The sequence below is a fragment of the Scyliorhinus torazame genome, chromosome 2 (assembly GCF_047496885.1).
Source record: "Scyliorhinus torazame isolate Kashiwa2021f chromosome 2, sScyTor2.1, whole genome shotgun sequence".
In the NCBI taxonomy this organism is placed as follows: domain Eukaryota; kingdom Metazoa; phylum Chordata; class Chondrichthyes; order Carcharhiniformes; family Scyliorhinidae; genus Scyliorhinus; species Scyliorhinus torazame.
In genome coordinates, this window is record NC_092708.1 from 11,941,328 (window position 1) to 11,954,700 (window position 13,373).

The 13,373-nt window shown below is 53.9% G+C and overlaps 1 protein-coding gene across 1 annotated transcript in view; it reads right to left on the bottom strand.

Moving 5' to 3' along the window:
* Positions 1 to 1,695: 1,695 nt before the first annotated feature.
* The window catches only part of LOC140407748 (C-X-C chemokine receptor type 2-like), a 179,930-nt gene continuing 168,252 nt past the window's right edge, over positions 1,696 to 13,373 (bottom strand). The window contains exon 2 of the mRNA XM_072495037.1: positions 1,696 to 2,943. Within this exon, the coding sequence (XP_072351138.1) occupies positions 1,844 to 2,941 (1,098 nt within the window). The 5' untranslated portion in view covers positions 2,942 to 2,943 and the 3' untranslated portion in view covers positions 1,696 to 1,843. The remainder of the gene's footprint in view (positions 2,944 to 13,373) is intronic.

Here is a 13,373-nt window from a genome sequence, read left to right on the forward strand (position 1 = left end):
CCTCCAACTTCCCGGAGTTCAGAACATATATCTCTAACTGATGTCCATGTTCTCACAGACTGCTGTTAGTTACAGATAACGTGAGCTGCAAATGTTAACAATTTGTCTGCTCACCCAGAAACTTGTGGTCACCTTTACAAACATACTTAGACGTATTTGCTGAATAAGCTTTTGGTTACAACATTAACCTAACATGGAAGCAAATAAAACATGATTATTTTGCATAAACTGTTTTTAAACTATTTCTCAGTCATAAGCTCTGAGAGAGTGCTGTTTTGTTCAGAGTGGTTACAATTCAGCAACTTTCACTTTGGCAATTCAGTTCCCTTCAGGGCCATTCCATCAGCATTACTTTCCAAAAAATCTGCTCATGGGACACCCTTTCCTTCACCGCAGTTTGACTGATGCACAGCAACTGCCTTACGGATCTCCATATCCATCCTCCGCACCTCCCACATCCCTCACGTCCTCGCACATTACAGGCACCAATATTGGGAAAAAGGATAAAGGCACAAAATTGCAAAGAAATTCAAGATTTTAAAATCAGAGAAGTATGGAAATATTCATGTGAGAGGAGGCGGACATTAGAGCATTAATAACAGAGCACATCAATTATCCAGGAATAGATTGGGGGACAACAGTGCAAAGGGGAAAAGCGGTGGAGGAACTCCTGGAATGTGTGCAGAAGATATTTCATGTCAAGTACGTTTCCACCCCATTGAAGCAGGAGATGGTGTTTATCTGTTTATGGGGAAATGGAAGGGGGAAGGTGAAGCATGTTGCATTGAGGAAATAGCGATCACATTATCATTAGGTCTAAAATAGTTATGAAAAGGGGCACGGAACAATCAAAGACAAATATACTCAGCTGGAAGAGGTCTAAATGCAGTACGTGGATTTAAATCAGGAAAAAGCAGGTGAAGCAGTAAATGGACAATGGGAGGGCTTTAAAAAGAAGATAATTTGGGCATCCAGAGCTGGGGTTCCTGAATAAACAACCACCCTGACTGGGAAGTATATCGCCGTTCCTTCACTGTCACTGGGGCAACATCCTGGAACTCCCTCCCTACCAGCATTGTGGGTGTACCTACACCAGAAGGACTGTAGCGGTTCAAGAAGGCAGCTCACCCCCACCTTCCAAAGGGCAACCAGGGATGGACAATAAATGCTGGACTAATCAGCGATACCCACATCCCGTAAACGAATAAAAAATATACAGATTCAATTGAAAAGGAATAAGAAGAACAATAAGGAGAACAAATAAAAACAGGAAATGCTATAAATACTCCTGGCGGCACGGTAGCACTGTTGCTTCACAGCTCCAGGGTCCCAGGTTCGATTCCCGGCTTGGGTCACTGTCTGTGCGGAGTCTGCACGTTCTCCCCGTGTCTGCGTGGGTTTCCTCCGGGTGCTCCGGATTCCTCCCACAAGTCCCGAAAGACGCGCTGTTTGGTGAATTGGACATTCTGTATTCTCCCTCCGTGTACCCAAACAGGTGCCGGAATGTGGCGACGAGGGGATTTTCAAAGTAACTTCATTGCAGTGTTAATACAAGCCTACTTGTGACACTAAAGATTATGATCAAAGTTAAGTAATCAGAAGATAAACATGATGTAGTGGAGATTGGTGCAGAGCTGCAACACTGGAAAAAGCTCCGGTTTATGTGACCATTCAGCATTGGAAACCAACACAAAGAACCATCAGAGAAAAGCTGATTTATTCTGTTCAAATCTAAACATCGCTCAGCGCTGTTACTCAATTATTTTGTTCTAAAAACAGCTTCGCCCATTCATTTTTATTTGCGATCTTACTGTTTGGCTAAAATACCTCTATTACAAAGATTTTATATGGTGCTTGAAATCAGTCCAGATTCAGAGGAAGTGGACACAGATCTCTTAAAATGTGGCCTTCCACTTTGTTTAATGATCCCTTCTGCAGACAGAAGTTTGAGCAAGTTGCTCCTGAATTTCACCCCGATGAATGCGTACAGGATTGGGTTGATGCAGCTGTGCAGGAACCCCAAGGTTTGGGTTCCAAGTAGAGCCCTGTCGATATGATGGCGCCTGTCACAAGTCTCACCAATGAGTTTGGCCCTCATCAGCGTGTCGATGAACACGGTGATATTGTGCGGGAGCCAACAGATGAGGAAGGCCAGCACCACCGCGATGATGACTTTCATGGCTTTCTGTTTGTGGAACCCCCTCGTTTCACACAGTCTCCAAATCGCCGCACTGTAGCAGAAGATCATGACAGCCAGAGGAACGAGGAACCCAATAAAGTGCCTCAGAAACCTGGTTGTTACTCTCCATGTTTCAGCTGATTCGCCGATGTGTGTTTCATAACACATGGTTCTGTTCAGTCTAGGTGGAGTATATTCACCCTTGTACAGAACAGGCAAAGACAGAAGAATGGCCAACACCCAGACAGCAGCACAGATCACCTTGATTAGAAATGGCCCCTTCTGCTGGTGGATCTTTGTGGAGTAGACGATGGACAGACAGCGATTAACACTGATACAGGCCAGTAACAGAATCCCACTGTAAAAGTTAACTTCCTGTAACAGGCTGATGATCTTACACATGGCATCACCAAACACCCAGCCAGATGTGGCATCCACTGCCCAAAAGGGCAAGGTCACGGCGAATAGGAGATCGGCCACTGCCAGGTGAAGCAGGTAGATGTCTGTGTACAACATTGTGCGTCGATTGTAAAGTAAAACCACCATTACCACCATGTTCCCAGTCACAGCGAGGAAACACACCAGGCTGTAGACAACGGCCAGTGTCGTGTTGATCCAGTTGTCATGAAGTTCAACGGTACAGGGGCTAACGTTAAAATCCAGGGAAGGATAATCTTCACCGCTGAAGCTGTCAAAATAAGTATCATTTTCATCGGTGAACAAATCAAATCCACTGAAGGAGAAACTTCTCGCGATGTCCATTTCTGAAAGAAACAAAATATTGATCAGGAATTGAGAATCAAGCCAAGTTACATAAGAATAGCTTTGAAGAAAATCACAGAGGATTTGTCAGTGGGGTTGATTTTAAACTCTTCGGATCCCAATTTCTAAATATTGTGGGTGAGCAATTTGGAAACCAATGTGTTAAACTAGAATTTAGATTTTCACTATTTGACAAATTAAATAGGGTTTTTTGAGTAGTGACTATTCGGCAAGACAAAGAAAATGTGTTTGACCGACTGTTAGAGGAGGCTTGTTACAAAATGCAAACATTTAAAATACAAGGAAAGGGTACAGTGGTGGAAAGTTGATACCCCCCCAACCCCCCAACCCAATGACGCTGTGAGGACACTGTTCCCAGACTGCTTCACTGTGACGCTGAATGCGAGGACACCATTCCCAGACTACTTCGCTGTGACACTGACTGCGAGGGCACCGTTCCCAGACTGCTTCACTGTGACACTGCCTGTGAGGGCACCGTTCCCAGATTGCTTCACTGTGACACTGACTGCGAGAACACCATTCCCAGACTGCTTCACTGTGACACTGACTGCGAGGGCACCGTTCCCAGACTGCTTCACTGTGACACTGACTGCGAGGGCACCGTTCCCAGACTGCTTCACTGTGACACTGACAGCGAGCACACCGTTCCCAGACTGCTTCACTGTGACGCTGACTGTGAGGACACTGTTCCCAGACTGCTTCACTGTCACGCTGACTGTGAGGACACCGTCCCCAGACGGCTCAACTGTGACGCTGCGAGGACACTGTTCCCAGACTGCTTCACTGTGACGCTGACTGTGAGGACACCGTCCCCAGACTGCTCAACTGTGACGCTGCGAGGACACCGTTCCCAGACTGCTTCACTGTGACACTGACTGCAGGACACCGTTCGCAGACTGCTTCACTGTGACGCTGACTGCGAGGACACCGTTCCCAGACTGCTTCACTGTGACGCTGACTGCGAGGACACCGTTCCCAGACTGCTTCACTGTGACGCTGACTGTGAGGACACCGTTCCCAGACTGCTTCACTCTGACGCTGACTGCGAGGACACCGTTCCCAGACTGCTTCACTGTGACGCTGTGAGGACACCGTTCCCAGACTGCTTCACTGTTACGCTCACTGTGAGGACACCGTTACCAGAATGTTTCACTGTGACGCTGACAGTGAGGACACCGTTCCCAGACTGCTTCACTGTGTCACTGAATGTGAGGACACCGTTCCGAGACTGCTTCACCGTGACGCTGACAGTGAGGACACCGTTCCCAGACTGCTTCACCGTGACGCTGACAGCGAGGACACCGTTCCCAGACTGCTTCACTGTGATGCTGAATGTGAGGACACCGTTCCCAGACTGCTTCACTGTGACACTGACTGTGAGGACACTTTTCCCAGACTGCTTCACTCTGATGCTGCAAGGACACCGTTCCCAGACTGCTTCACTGTGACACTGACTGTGAGGACACCTTTCCCAGACTGCTTCACTCTGATGCTGCACGGACACCGTTCCCAGACTGCTTCACTGTGACGCTGACAGTGAGGACACCGTTCCCAGAATGCTTCACTGTGACGCTGGCTGCGAGGACACCACTCCCAGACTGCTTCACTGTGCCGCTGACAGCGAGGCCACCACTCCCAGACTGCTTCACTGTGCCGCTGACAGCGAGGACACCATTCCCAGACTGCTTCACTGTGACGCTGCAAGGACACCGTTCCGAGACTGCTTCACTGTGACACTGACTGCGAGGAACCCGTTCCCGACTGCTTCACTGTGACGCTGACTTCGAGGACACTGTTCCCAGGCTGCTTCACTGTGACGCTGTGAAGACACCTTTCCCAGGCTGCTTCACTGTGACGCTGCGAGGACACCGTTCCCAGAATGCTTCACTGAGATGCTGTGAGGACACCGTTCCCAGACTGCTTCACTGTGACGCTGACAGCGAGGACTCCGTTCCCAGACTGCTTCCCTGTGACGCTGACTGCAGGACACCGTTCCCAGACTGCTTCACTGTGACGCTGACTGCAGGACACCGTTCCCAGACTGCTTCACTGTGACGCTGACTGCGAGGACACCGTTCCCTGACTGCTTCACTGTGATGCTGACTGCAGGACACCGTGCCCAGACTGCTTCACTGTGACACTGACTGCGAGGGCACCATTCCCAGACTGCTGCACTGTGTTGCTGACTGCGATAACACCATTCCCAGACTGCTTCACTGTGGCAATGACAGCGAGGACACCGTTCCCAGACTGCTTCATTGTGACGCTGCGAGGACACCGTTCCCAGACTGCTTCACTGTGACGCTGGCTGTGGAGACACCGTTCCCAGACTGCTTCACTGTGACGCGGCAAGGACACCATTCCCAGACCGCTCACTGTGACGCTGACTGTGATGACACTGTTCCCAGACTGCTTCACTGTGACGCTGACAGTGAGGACACCGTTCCCAGACTGCTTCACTGTGATGCTGACTGTGAGGACACCGTTCCCAGACTGCTTAACTGTGACGCTGCGAGGGCACTGTTCCCAGACTGCTTCACTGTGACGCTGACTTCGAGGACACCATTCCCAGACTGCTTCACTGTGACGCTGACTGGGAGGACACCGTTCCCAGACGGTTTCACTGTGACGCGGCAAGGACACCATTCCCAGACCGCTTCACTGTAACGCTGACTGTGAGGACACTGTTCCCAGACTGCTTCACTGTGACGCTGACTGTGAGGACACCGTTCCCAGACGGTTTCACTGTGACGCGGCAAGGACACCATTCCCAGACCGCTTCACTGTAACGCTGACTGAGAAGACACTGTTCCCAGACTGCTTCACTGTGACGCTGCGAGGACACCGTTCCCAGACTGCTTCACTGTGACGCTGACTGCGAGGATACCGTTCCCAGACTGCTTCACTGTGACGCTGACTGTGAGGACACCGTCCCAAGACTGCTTAACTGTGACGCTGACTGCGAGGACACCGTTCCCAGACTGCTTCACTGTGACGCTGACTGCGAGGACACCGTTCCCAGACTGCTTCACTGTGACACTGACAGCAAGGACACCGTTCCCAGACTGCTTCACTGTGACGCTGACTGTGAGGACACCGTTCCCAGACTACTTCACTGTGACGCTGACTGCGAGGACACCATTCCCAGACTGCTTCACTGTGACGCTGTGAGGACACCGTTCCCAGACTGCTTCACTGTGACGCTCACTGTGTGGACACCGTTACCAGAATGTTTCACTGTGACGCTGACAGTGAGGACACCGTTCCCAGACTGCTTCACTGTGACACTGAATGTGAGGACACCGTTCCGAGACTGCTTCACCGTGACGCTGACAGTGAGGACACCGTTCCCAGACTGCTTCACTGTGACGCTGACTGTGAGGACACCTTTCCCAGACTGCTTCACTCTGATGCTGCAAGGACACCGTTCCCAGACTGCTTCCCTGTGACACTGACTGCGAGGACACTGTTCCCAGACCGCTTCACTGTGACGCTGCAAGGACACCGTTCCCAAACTGCTTCACTGTGACGCTGACAGTGAGGACACCGTTCCCAGACTGCTTCACTGTGACGCTGACTGCAAGGACACCATTCCCAGACTGCTTCACTGTGCCGCTGACAGCGAGGACACCATTCCCAGACTGCTTCACTGTGATGCTGTGAGGACACCATTCCCAAACTGCTTCACTGTGACGCTGACTGCGAGGAACACGTTCCCGGGCTGCTTCACTGCGACGCTCTGAGGACACCTTTCCCAGATTGCTTCACTGGGACGCTGTGAGGACACCGTTCCCAGACTGCTTCACTGTGACGCTGTGAGGACACCGTTCCCAGACTGCTTCTCTGTGACGCTGACTGCGAGGACACCGTTCCCAGACGGCTTTACTGTGACGCTGACTGCGAGGACACCGTTCACAGACTACACCACTGTGACACTGAGAGCGAGGACTCCGTTCCCAGACTGCTTCACTGTGACGCTGACTGTGAGGGCACCGTTCCCAGACTGCTTCCCTGTGACGCTGACTGCAGGACACCGTTCCCAGACTGCTTCACTGTGATGCTGACAACGAGACTCCGTTCCCAGACTGCTTCACTGTGATGCTGACTGCAGGACACCGTTCCCAGACTGCTTCACTGTGACACTGACTGCGAGGACACCATTCCCAGACTGCTGCACTGTGTTGCTGACTGCGAGGACACCATTCCCAGCCTGCTTCACTCTGACGCTGACTGTGAGGACACTGTTCCCAGACTGGTTCACTGTGACGCTGACTGTGAGGACACCATCCCCAGACAGCTTAACTGTGACGCTGCGAGAACACCGTTCCCAGACTGCTTCACTGTGACGCTGACTGTGAGGAACCCATTCCCAGACTGCTTCACTGTGACGCGGCAAGGACACCATTCCCAGACCGCTCACTGTGACGCTGACTGTGAGGACACTGTTCCCAGACTGCTTCACTGTGACGCTGACTGTGAGGACACCGTTCCCAGACTGCTTAACTGTGACGCTGCGAGGGCACCGTTCCCAGATTGCTTCACTGTGACGCTGACTGCGAGGACACTGTTCCCAGACTGCTTCACTGTGACGCTGACTGCGAGGACACCGTTCCCAGACTGCTTCACTGTGACGCTGACTGTGAGGACACTGTTCCCAGACTGCTTCACTGTGACGCTGACTGCGAGGACACCGTTCCCAGACTGCTTAACTGTGACGCTGCGAGGGCACCGTTCCCAGATTGCTTCACTGTGACGCTGACTTCGAGGACACCGTTCCCAGACTGCTTCACTGTGACGCTGACTGCGAGGACACTATTCCCTGACTGCTTCACTGTGTCGCTGACTGTGAGGACACCGTTCCCAGACTGTTCCACTGTGACGCGGCAAGGACACGATTCCCAGACCGCTTCACTGTGACGCTGACTGCGAGGACACCATTCCCAGACTGCTTCACTGTGACGCTGACTGCGAGGACACCATTCCCTGACTGCTTCACTGTGTCGCTGACTGTGAGGACACCGTTCCCAGACTGTTTCACTGTGACGCGGCAAGGACACCATTCCCAGACCGCTTCACTGTGACGCTGACTGTGAGGACACTGTTCCCAGACTGCTTCACTGTCACGCTGACTGTGAGGACACCGTCCCCAGACTGCTCAACTGTGACGCTGCAAGGACACTGTTCCCAGATTGCTTCACTGTGATGCTGATTGTGAGGACACCGTCCCCAGACTGCTCAACTGTGACGCTGCGAGGACACCGTTCCCAGACTGCTTCACTGTGACACTGACTGCAGGACACCGTTCCCAGACTGCTTCACTGTGACGCTGACTGCGAGGACACCGTTCCCAGACTGCTTCACTGTGACGCTGACTGCGAGGACACCGTTCCCAGACTGCTTCACTGTGACGCTGACTGTGAGGACACCGTTCCCAGACTGCTTCACTGTGACGCTGACTGCGAGGACACCGTTCCCAGACTGCTTCACTGTGACGCTGTGAGGACACCGTTCCCAGACTGCTTCACTGTTACGCTCACTGTGAGGACACCGTTACCAGAATGTTTCACTGTGACGCTGACAGTGAGGACACCGTTCCCAGACTGCTTCACTGTGTCACTGAATGTGAGGACACCGTTCAGAGACTGTTTCACCGTGACGCTGACAGTGAGGACACCGTTCCCAGACTGCTTCACCGTGACGCTGACAGCGAGGACACCGTTCCCAGACTGCTTCACTGTGATGCTGAATGTGAGGACACCGTTCCCAGACTGCTTCACTGTGACACTGACTGTGAGGACACTTTTCCCAGACTGCTTCACTCTGATGCTGCAAGGACACCGTTCCCAGACTGCTTCACTGTGACACTGACTGTGAGGACACCTTTCCCAGACTGCTTCACTCTGATGCTGCACGGACACCGTTCCCAGACTGCTTCACTGTGACGCTGCAAGGACACCGTTCCCAAACTGCTCCACTGTGACGCTGACAGTGAGGACACCGTTCCCAGAATGCTTCACTGTGACGCTGGCTGCGAGGACACCACTCCCAGACTGCTTCACTGTGCCGCTGACAGCGAGGACACCATTCCCAGACTGCTTCACTGTGACGCTGCAAGGACACCGTTCCGAGACTGCTTCACTGTGACGCTGACTTCGAGGACACTGTTCCCAGGCTGCTTCACTGTGACGCTGTGAAGACACCTTTCCCAGGCTGCTTCACTGTGACGCTGTGAGGACACCGTTCCCAGAATGCTTCACTGAGATGCTGTGAGGACACCGTTCCCAGACTGCTTCACTGTGACGCTGACAGCGAGGACTCCGTTCCCAGACTGCTTCCCTGTGACGCTGACTGCAGGACACCGTTCCCAGACTGCTTCACTGTGACGCTGACTGCAGGACACCGTTCCCAGACTGCTTCACTGTGACGCTGACTGCGAGGACACCGTTCCCAGACTGCTTCACTGTGATGCTGACTGTAGGACACCGTGCCCAGACTGCTTCACTGTGACACTGACTGCGAGAACACCATTCCCAGACTGCTTCACTGTGGCAATGACAGCGAGGACACCGTTCCCAGACTGCTTCACTGTGACGCTGCGAGGACACCGTTCCCAGACTGCTTCACTGTGACGCTGGCTGTGGAGACACCGTTCCCAGACTGCTTCACTGTGACGCGGCAAGGACACCATTCCCAGACCGCTCACTGTGACGCTGACTGTGATGACACTGTTCCCAGGCTGCTTCACTGTGACGCTGACAGTGAGGACACCGTTCCCAGACTGCTTCACTGTGATGCTGACTGTGAGGACACTGTTCCCAGACTGCTTAACTGTGACGCTGCGAGGGCACTGTTCCCAGACTGCTTCACTGTGACGCTGACTTCGAGGACACCATTCCCAGACTGCTTCACTGTGACGCTGACTGGGAGGACACCGTTCCCAGACGGTTTCACTGTGACGCGGCAAGGACACCATTCCCAGACCGCTTCACTGTAACGCTGACTGTGAGGACACTGTTCCCAGACTGCTTCACTGTGACGCTGACTGTGAGGACACCGTTCCCAGACGGTTTCACTGTGACGCGGCAAGGACACCATTCCCAGACCGCTTCACTGTAACGTTGACTGAGAGGACACTGTTCCCAGACTGCTTCACTGTGACGCTGACTGTGAGGACACCGTCCCCAGACTGCTTAACTGTGACGCTGCGAGGACACCGTTCCCAGACTGCTTCACTGTGACGCTGACTGCGAGGACACCGTTCCCAGACTGCTTCACTGTGACGCTGACTGTGAGGACACCGTCCCCAGACTGCTTAACTGTGACGCTGCGAGGACACCGTTCCCAGACTGTTCCACTGTGACGCGGCAAGGACACCATTCCCAGACCGCTTCACTGTGACGCTGACTGCGAGGACACCATTCCCAGACTGCTTCACTGTGACGCTGACTGCGAGGACACCATTCCCTGACTGCTTCACTGTGACGCGGCAAGGACACCATTCCCAGACCGCTTCACTGTGACGCTGACTGTGAGGACACTGTTCCCAGACTGCTTCACTGTCACGCTGACTGTGAGGACACCGTCCCCAGACTGCTCAACTGTGACGCTGCAAGGACACTGTTCCCAGACTGCTTCACTGTGACGCTGACTGTGAGGACACCGTCCCCAGACTGCTCAACTGTGACGCTGCGAGGACACCGTTCCCAGACTGCTTCACTGTGACACTGACTGCAGGACACCGTTCCCAGACTGCTTCACTGTGACGCTGACTGCGAGGACACCGTTCCCAGACTGCTTCACTGTGACGCTGACTGCGAGGACACCGTTCCCAGACTGCTTCACTGTGACGCTGACTGTGAGGACACCGTTCCCAGACTGCTTCACTGTGACGCTGACTGCGAGGACACCGTTCAGAGACTGCTTCACCGTGACGCTGACAGTGAGGACACCGTTCCCAGACTGCTTCACCGTGACGCTGACAGCGAGGACACCGTTCCCAGACTGCTTCACTGTGATGCTGAATGTGAGGACACCGTTCCCAGACTGCTTCACTGTGACACTGACTGTGAGGACACTTTTCCCAGACTGCTTCACTCTGATGCTGCAAGGACACCGTTCCCAGACTGCTTCACTGTGACACTGACTGTGAGGACACCTTTCCCAGACTGCTTCACTCTGATGCTGCACGGACACCGTTCCCAGACTGCTTCACTGTGACGCTGCAAGGACACCGTTCCCAAACTGCTCCACTGTGACGCTGACAGTGAGGACACCGATCCCAGAATGCTTCACTGTGACGCTGGCTGCGAGGACACCACTCCCAGACTGCTTCACTGTGCCGCTGACAGCGAGGACACCATTTCCAGACTGCTTCACTGTGACGCTGCAAGGACACCGTTCCGAGACTGCTTCACTGTGACACTGACTGCGAGGAACCCGTTCCCGACTGCTTCACTGTGACGCTGACTTCGAGGACACTGTTCCCAGGCTGCTTCACTGTGACGCTGTGAAGACACCTTTCCCAGGCTGCTTCACTGTGACGCTGTGAGGACACCGTTCCCAGAATGCTTCACTGAGATGCTGTGAGGACACCGTTCCCAGACTGCTTCACTGTGACGCTGACAGCGAGGACTCCGTTCCCAGACTGCTTCCCTGTGACGCTGACTGCAGGACACCGTTCCCAGACTGCTTCACTGTGACGCTGACTGCAGGACACCGTTCCCAGACTGCTTCACTGTGACGCTGACTGCGAGGACACCGTTCCCAGACTGCTTCACTGTGATGCTGACTGTAGGACACCGTGCCCAGACTGCTTCACTGTGACACTGACTGCGAGGGCACCATTCCCAGACTGCTTCACTGTGGCAATGACAGCGAGGACACCGTTCCCAGACTGCTTCACTGTGACGCTGCGAGGACACCGTTCCCAGACTGCTTCACTGTGACGCTGGCTGTGGAGACACCGTTCCCAGACTGCTTCACTGTGACGCGGTAAGGACACCATTCCCAGACCGCTCACTGTGACGCTGACTGTGATGACACTGTTCCCAGGCTGCTTCACTGTGACGCTGACAGTGAGGACACCGTTCCCAGACTGCTTCACTGTGATGCTGACTGTGAGGACACTGTTCCCAGACTGCTTAACTGTGACGCTGCGAGGGCACTGTTCCCAGACTGCTTCACTGTGACGCTGACTTCGAGGACATCATTCCCAGACTGCTTCACTGTGACGCTGACTGGGAGGACACCGTTCCCAGACGGTTTCACTGTGACGCGGCAAGGACACCATTCCCAGACCGCTTCACTGTAACGCTGACTGTGAGGACACTGTTCCCAGACTGCTTCACTGTGACGCTGACTGTGAGGACACCGTTCCCAGACGGTTTCACTGTGACGCGGCAAGGACACCATTCCCAGACCGCTTCACTGTAACGTTGACTGAGAGGACACTGTTCCCAGACTGCTTCACTGTGACGCTGACTGTGAGGACACCGTCCCCAGACTGCTTAACTGTGACGCTGCGAGGACACCGTTCCCAGACTGCTTCACTGTGACGCTGACTGCGAGGACACCGTTCCCAGACTGCTTCACTGTGACGCTGACTGTGAGGACACCGTCCCCAGACTGCTTAACTGTGACGCTGCGAGGACACCGTTCCCAGGCTGCTTCACTGTGACGCTGACTGCGAGGACACCGTTCCCAGACTGCTTCACTGTGACACTGACAGCGAGGACACCGTTCCCAGACTGCTTCACTGTGACGCTGACTTCGAGGACATCATTCCCAGACTGCTTCACTGTGACGCTGACTGGGAGGACACCGTTCCCAGACGGTTTCACTGTGACGCGGCAAGGACACCATTCCCAGACCGCTTCACTGTAACGCTGACTGTGAGGACACTGTTCCCAGACTGCTTCACTGTGACGCTGACTGTGAGGACACCGTTCCCAGACGGTTTCACTGTGACGCGGCAAGGACACCATTCCCAGACCGCTTCACTGTAACGTTGACTGAGAGGACACTGTTCCCAGACTGCTTCACTGTGACGCTGACTGTGAGGACACCGTCCCCAGACTGCTTAACTGTGACGCTGCGAGGACACCGTTCCCAGACTGCTTCACTGTGACGCTGACTGCGAGGACACCGTTCCCAGACTGCTTCACTGTGACGCTGACTGTGAGGACACCGTCCCCAGACTGCTTAACTGTGACGCTGCGAGGACACCGTTCCCAGGCTGCTTCACTGTGACGCTGACTGCGAGGACACCGTTCCCAGACTGCTTCACTGTGACACTGACAGCGAGGACACCGTTCCCAGACTGCTTCACTGTGACGCTGACTGTGAGGACACCGTTCCCAGACTGCTTCACTTTGACGCTGACTGCGAGGACACCATTCCCAGACTGCTTCAC